We start from the raw sequence: 7997 nt of genomic DNA on the forward strand, positions 1-7997 counted from the left end.
TTTTACCTATGTGAAATGCTTATCCTTTGACGGGAATGGAAGGCCAAAATTCACTCTGCTTTCTGCCCTGGCTGTTGTTTGAATATTTTTATAATGATTACTTTTAAAATCATAAAAGAAATAGAGAATATATGTTTTAAGAATATATGTCTTTGTGTACACATTATCCTTACCCATGATAGAATCTTGTCTCAAGGAGGCAAAATGATAGTGAAGAGACATGAGTTCAAATCCAAAGTCTGCCAATAACTAGTTTTGTGATCTATGACTTGTTATTAAACTCTTCAAGTCCAAATTTCCTGATTGGCTAATGAAAAGGTCTCTAGAGACTTCTCCTGCTCTTTAAAACAAAAGGTAGTAAATAACTTCTGGACAAAAAAAAAGGCATTTGTCTTCTACATGTTGAGTTTCCAGATGTACTCTAACTTGAAATTTAAAGATTTTTCATGTTACATGTTTGTTATTCGGGAATTTTAAAATCCAGTTTTATATTCAGTTATTTCAAATGAATTACAATTCAGTTTCATGATCAACTATTTTTAAATTGTCAGGGAAAAGTTCATTTTCTACTCTTTCCTGCCTCATTCTGTCGAAAACACTAAAATTAAAATGAGTAGCAATTGAATCCATTTTTCTGCTCAAAAATTATTGACTTATAAAATTTTTTCTTCACCAGGATATTTTACAATATTTTCTCATTAGGAATTGTATGTATAAAAGAAAAGTTCAACTAACCTATGAAGTAAAGTATTATGATCCTTAAATATTTTGTCTTGTTGTGAAACTCTGTTCTGATAAATCTGTTCCCTCATATCTTATATATTCAACATGGCTGTTCACCTAGTTCTCTGTGAAGTGTCTGAGAACTATATCCAGAAGATCTAACCAGGAAAAGCCAGTAAGTTCCAAGAAAACAAAACAAAAATAACCTCCCAAACATGATCCTGAGCCTAGCCAAAAGCATGCAAGTTTCTGAAAGCTTAAACTGTACAGAGATTTTCTTAAGTAAGTAAATGTTGTTGTTGTTATCCTTTCCTTTATGATTTCAGAGTTTTCTGAGGAAATATTCCTTTTTAAAGATGTTGTGGTTATACTCAGTTAATACAGTCTACAGCTCTCTAAATATTCTCTCTTGCATTCCATATCACAGGTCTTCAGAGAGAGAGATATATATATATGTATATATAGACACACATATACATATATATATATCTTCAGATACATTTATAGGTGTGTGTGTATATATGTATGTGTATATATGTATATGTGTGTGTATATATACTCTTTAACATCAAGAGCAAAAATATGTCTACGTTACATAATAGGCAAAATATGGCTGGCCTGTATTTTTATTTTTGTGCATGTAAATAGCAGCAGTTGCAAAAAGCAACTTAAACTGACCATCTGAGACATCATAAAATGTGTCAGACTGTTAGAAAGCAAAGTGTAGAGTGTATTTACTAGATATGTTTGACCATGAAAGGTTCAGTGAGTCCCAGAATAAAGGAATGCCTCTCATACAAGTCTTAAACAAGAGCCAATCCAAATACTTTGACTGGAAGTCTAGTATGTGTGTTTATTTTTAACATTTGACTTCAAGTGCCTAAGATGTGGATGAAATATGGAATTGATTTTTTTCCTTCACAAACTTTTGTTATTGTGACTTAGGTTGTAGTACTTATTCTTTTACAAGATACCTATGACTCAATGGTTAGACATGGACTCTCTTAACTTTTAGCAGTTTACTTTTGCATAATATATGATAACTAACCAGTGTTAATTTCCTTGTTCTTCACAATGCATTAAACTTAGAGGCAAACTAGAATCTAGAGTCTTGATCTAGCTAAAAAAAATAAAAAAATAAAAATAAATGTTTTAACTGAGGATCCAATAGTGAACAAAATAAACACATTCCTTACTGGTAAAGAAACAGCACATGCAGAAGACCTGTGGCTGGGTCAAATTGATCTGTTATAGACTTTTAGACTCTCATAATACACAGTCATGTGTATTATGTATTATGTGTATTATGTATTATGTGTATTACTCTCATAATACACAGTCATGTAATACACAGTCATGCATTGCTTAAGGACAGGAGTACCTTCTGAAAAATGCATCATTAGGCAGTTTTTGTCATTGTGTGAATATCACAGAGTGTCCTTAGGCAAACCTAGATGGTATATGGTGTGACTCCTAGGCTACGAACCGGTACATCATGTTACTGCACTGAATACTGTAGGCAGTTGTAACACAATGGTATTTGTGTATCTAAACATTTCTAAACATAAAAAAATGTAATGCATTGTGCTATAACAATATGACAGCTAAGCTATCACTAGACTACAGGAATTTTTCAGCTTCATTATCATCTTATGAAACCACCACCACATATATGGTCCATGTGTGACTGTATTTTGTTGTACCACTTGTCGAAGTTGAAACTTTACATTTAGGTGTGTAATTAATTAATGCAGAATGCTATTAAGAGACTTCAATGATATCTTAAGGATTTTAGTCTTCACAGCTAACATCATACTTAACCATGAAAAGCTGAAAGCGGCCGGGCGCAGTGGCTCACGCCTGTAATTCCAGCACTTTTGGAGGCCAAGGTGGGTGGATCACCTGAGGTCAGGAGTTTGAGACCAGCCTGGCAAACATGGTGAAACCCCATCTCTACTAAAAATACAAAGTTAGCCGGGCATGATGGCACATGCCTGTAATCCCAGCTACTTGAAAGGCTAGGCAGGAGAATCACTTGAACTCAGGAGACAGAGGTTCCAGTGAGCCAAGACCATGCCATTGCACTCTAGCCTTGGAAACAAGAGCAAAACTCCATCAAAAAAAGAAAGAAGGAAAGAAAGGAAGGAAAGAAGGAAGGGAGGGAGGGAGGGAGAAGGGAAAAGAAGAAGAAGGAGGAGGAGGAGGAGGGGAAGAAGAAGAGAAAGAAAGAAGAAGAAGAAGAAGAAAGAAAGAAAGAAAGAAAGAAAGAAAGAAAGAAAGAAAGAAAGAAAGAAAGAAAGAAAGAAAGAAAGAAAGAAAGAAAGAGAAAGAAAGAAAAAGAAAGAAGGAAGGAAAGAAAGAAAGGAAGAAAGAAAAGCTGAAAGCTTTTCCTCTAAGATCAGGAACAAGACAAGGATGCCCACTCTTAATTCTATTCAATATAATATAGGAAGTCCTCACCAGAGCAATTAGGCAAAAAAAAAAAAAAAAAAAAAAAAGAAAGAAAGAAAGAAAAAAGAAAAAGAAAAGGCATCCAAATTGCAAAGCAAAAAGTTCAGTTCTCTTGGTTTGCAGATAATACACTCTTATATACAGAACACCTACAGACGATTAGAACAAATTTAAAAATTCGGTAAAATTGCTGGATACAAAATCAACATACAAAAATCAGTAGTGTTTCCATACATTAACAACAAATACCTGAAAAATAAGAAAATAACCCCATTTACAAAAGCATTAAAAAACTTAGAAATACATTTAAGAAACAAGGTAAAATTTCTGTCTACTGAAAACTATAAAAATACTGATGAAATAAATAGAAGAAAAGACAAATATTCCACATATGTGATTCAGAAGAATTAATACTGTTAAAGTGTCCATGGTGCCCAAAGCAACCTACATATTCAATGCAATCTCCAGCAAAATTCAAATAATATTTTTCAAACAAATAGGAAAAAAAAAATCCTAAAATTCATATAAAACCACACAAACAAAAAAAACCCCGAATACCCAAAGCAATTGCAAACAAAAAGAGCAAAGCTAGAGGCATCACACTACCTGATTCCAAAATATACCAAAAAGCTATTGTAATCAAAATAGCATAGTACTGGCATAAAAACAGGCAAATAGACCAAAGGAGTAGAATAGATAGCTCAGAAATCAATCCTCACATTTACAGTCAGTTGATCTTCAACAAAGGGGCCAAGAACACACAATGGGGTAGAGACAGTCTCTTCAATAAGTGGTGTTGGGAAAGCTGGATATCCACAAGCAGAAGAATGAAATTGGACCCTTATATCTCATCACATACAAAAACCAAGTCAAAATGAATTAACGACATAAAGGTTAAGGTCTGAATCCATAAAACTACTTGAAGAAAACAGAGAAAAAGCTTCTTAATGCTGATTTTAGCATTTTTTTTATATTACCCAAAAAGCATAGACAGCAAAAGCAAAAATAGACAAATGGGATTGCGTCAAACTAAAAAGCTTCTGTGCAGAAAGGAAACAATCAAAAGAGTAAAGTGGCAATCTACAAACTGGGAGAAAAATTTGCAAACCATATATCTGATAAGGGGTTTATATCCAAAATTTATAGGAAACTTAAAGAATTCAATAGCAAGAAAACAACCAAATTGGAAGTAGGGCGAAGGACCCAAATAGACATTTCTCAAAAGAAGATATAAAAATGGCCAACAGGTATATGAAAAAAATAAAAAAGTCAACATAACTAATCATCAGGAAAATGTAAATTAAAACCACAGTGATATATCACTTCACACCTGTTAGAATGGCTTCTATTAAAAATATAAAAGATAAGTATTGGTGAGAATATAGAGAAAAGGGAACCTTTGAACACTCTGATGGGAATGTAAATTAGTAGAGCCATTATGGAAAATAGTATGAAGGCTTCTCAAAAAATTAAAAATAGAACTACAATATGATTCAGCAATTCCACTACTTGGCATATATCTAAAGGAAATGAAACCAGTATGTTGATGGGATATCTGCACTTTTATGCTTATTTCAGCATTATCTACAATAGCCAAGGTATGGAATTAACCTCAATGTCTGTCAACAGATGAATAGATTGAGAAAATGTGAGATTTTATACACACACACACACACACACAGCCTTACAAAATAAGGAAATTCTGTCATTTGTGATAACATGGATGAAAATGAAGTATATTATGCTCAGTGAAATAAGCCAGGCAAAGAAAAACCAGTATCTTCCAGGGAGTTATAATCTTTTTGCTAGTGGAGGGTGTTGCCTCAATGTTGACTGCAGCTGACTGATCAGGATGCTAGTTGCTGATGGTTGAGATGGCTGTGGCAACTTTTAAAAATAACAATGAGTTCCATGACGACAGAGCCCTCACTGAGCTGGCAGGCCCCTCCATGGATCACTGGCACCAAGGCGCTGTCCAGATAATTCATGTAGTGCGAGGGAAGGTGCTGGCCATTTCTCCCTGCTTGATAGCCGACCTGATCTGAATCAAGTGTCACACGTAGTCCCAGTTTGGTCATTCCGTCTTCCTTCAGAAGCTTCAGGTGAGGACAGAGAGCAAGGCAAAAAGCCTTGGTAACATGCTCAGTCAATCTACTGTGATCTGCAGGATCACTGAGGCAATTGTGCTGGTCATCATTTTCTAGGAAAAACACCTCTGTCCATCTGATGACTTTTCCATTTGCTTTACATTCTGATCCATGGAATATCTTCACATTTGTTATAGTCTCCATGGACTTCCCATCTATAGGACTTACGACACCCTTGCTAACGTTCTTGTCATCATCCACCCATTGGATGTGGATGTGTTCCTGGGGATCCTCTGCGTCCGCCTTCCCACAGGTGATGCTGAAGTCCTTCATCTCTCGCAGTGCCTGCCTCAAGGAATCCATGTTCTCTGCAGTGATCTGGACCATAACGCCATCTTCCATAATACTGGACTTGGCAAGGTATCCAGAAGAGGATTTCAGAGTGCCACTGAACACAAAGAAACTGGCACCAGTCACTTTTCTGGGCTGATTGTGAATACTGATAGCCTGGGTCTGATAATTTCCGTCATCATTCTGCACATACACAAGATAAGAATCTGCTTTTTCATTGAAGCAGGCACCTCCTGCCAGGACATGCTCATTGGACTTGTTCATGGCTTTCATCATCTCATTTTATCTGTTGCTGGGAATTTTTATGCCGGTTTTCTAAACTTCCATATCAACCACCAACCTTGAACTGACAAGGTATACTGATAATTTCTGAACTCTGCAAGAAGATTCATGATGATATGCCCCATCTCTCCAAATAATGGCTTCTGAGATCTGACACTGAATAGTGGGCGTGGATAAAATAGATATTCAGCTCCAAGTCTCAACATCAGATGGATAGGAAACACTTTAGCCCTAGGAGTTTGCCATTTCTGGATAAGAATCCCAAAGAAGTAAGGTGGGTTTGGGAGTACTAGGTGTTGCAATGACTGGTAGGTAGATGTCACATATAAGAATCCACCATGTGTCCGGGTGTGGTGGCTCAAGACTGTAATCCCAGCACTTTGGGAGGCCGAGGCGGGCGGATCACGAGGTCAGGAGATCGAGACCATCCTGGCTAACACAGTGAAACCCTGTCTCTACTAAAAATGCAAAAAAAAAAAAAAATTAGCCGGGCATGGTGGCAGGCGCCTGTAGTCCCAGCTACTCGGGAGGTTGAGGCAGGAGAATGGCATGAACCTGGGAGGCGGACCTTGCAGTGAGCCGAGATCACGCCACTGCACTCCAGCCTGGGTGACAGAGCAAGACTCCATCTCAAAAAAAAAAAGAAGAGAAAAGAATCCACCATGTTTTTTACTGCCAAGGAAACATTGACTAAAGAAGGAGTGTCCCAAGTTGCCTACCACATTCCTTGCCAGAGCATCCTGATAAAGTCACACAAAGTGATTAAAGACATCCTTTGGCAAACACTTTCCATCCGGTAGACACTGTAGAAGAATGACTATCTCAGACTGACCCACTGCATGCATTCCCTTGGTTGTAAAACACCAGCACTTCCTGTTCATATAATTTACAATTTTAAGCATTGACAACAAATATGCATTTAAAACAAATAAAGGTGGGTCAGGGCCACCATCCTCCAACTGCTGCATTACTGAAATAAATGTGATGGTTTCTCTTCCACAGTATAGTCTCCTTTTACACCAGTGGAGATGAGAATAGGAATAAGGCCATCTTCAGGAATAAGGCTCACTGCACTTCCAGCAGGACTTCTCACCTGAGAATAGAGGAATATCCATCTCTGCTGGTAGAGGACTGGTAGTTACTGGCTTGACTGGGTCATGTGACACAGCTAGGGTTCCTGCAGAGGAAGTTCCATTCATTGTTAATTTGGCTTCATCAGCAACATCTCATTTGCTATTTCCACCACATCTCAAGTTACTTCATCCACTGACTTCTTGACCCTCTCAGTCAACCATAGTGATTAGAATCAGCTACTTCAAAACTCCAGTTAATGTAATATTTTAACTTCCTCCCATGAATCACAAATTTACTTAATGGTATCTAGAATGGTGAATAAGGAAAACCAGAGGTTTTTCTTTTACTTTACCCAGATTCATCACAGGAATCACACTCTATATTAGCTACATATAGCCTTATAAAATATATTTCTTAAGACTTGAAAGTCAAAATATCCCCTTGATCCATGGGCTACAGAATGGATGTTGTGTTAGTAGGCAGTAAAACAATATTCATCTTCTTGTACATCTCTACCAGAGCTCTTGGGTGTATTGTCAATGAACAACAACAATATTTTGAAAGGAATCTTGTTTTTTCTGAGCAGTAGGTCTCAACAGTGGACTTAAAATAATCAGTAAACCATGCTGTAAACAAATGTGCTGTCATCCATGCTTTATTGTTCCATTTATACAGTACAGGTAGAGTTGATTTAATGTGATTCTTAAGGGCTCCAGAATTTTTGAAATGGTAAATGAGCATTGGTTTCAACTTAAAGTCACCAGCTGCATTAGTTTCTAACAAAAGAGTCAGCCTGTCCTTTGAATCTTTGAAACGAGGCATTGACTTCTACTGTCTAGTTATGAAAGACTTAGATGACATCTTTCTATATAAGGCTGTTCCATCTATATTGAAAATCTGTTGTTTAGTGTAGTCACCTTCCTCAGTTTTCTTAGATAGATCTTCTGGATAACTTGCTCCAGCTTCTACATCAGCATTTGTTGCTTACTTTGTACTTTTATGTTATGGACATGGCTTCTTTCCTTAAAC

General features: G+C 36.8%; 1 protein-coding gene across 1 annotated transcript; it reads right to left on the reverse strand.

Moving 5' to 3' along the window:
• Positions 1-5021: 5021 nt before the first annotated feature.
• Positions 5022-5917, reverse strand: LOC103232972 (zinc finger FYVE domain-containing protein 9-like). Its single transcript, XM_037988774.2, has one exon. It carries the CDS (start codon positions 5886-5888, stop codon positions 5022-5024), a length of 867 nt encoding a protein of 288 aa, XP_037844702.2. The 5' UTR covers positions 5889-5917.
• Between the last annotated feature and the right edge of the window lie 2080 nt (positions 5918-7997).

The sequence above is a fragment of the Chlorocebus sabaeus genome, chromosome X, assembly GCF_047675955.1.
Source record: "Chlorocebus sabaeus isolate Y175 chromosome X, mChlSab1.0.hap1, whole genome shotgun sequence".
Taxonomy (NCBI): Eukaryota; Metazoa; Chordata; class Mammalia; order Primates; family Cercopithecidae; genus Chlorocebus; species Chlorocebus sabaeus.

Bases quoted from the DNA above. Each gene is read 5' to 3' on its own strand.
- LOC103232972 (XM_037988774.2), bottom strand. From the start codon at position 5,888: ATGATGAAAGCCATGAACAAGTCCAATGAGCATGTCCTGGCAGGAGGT.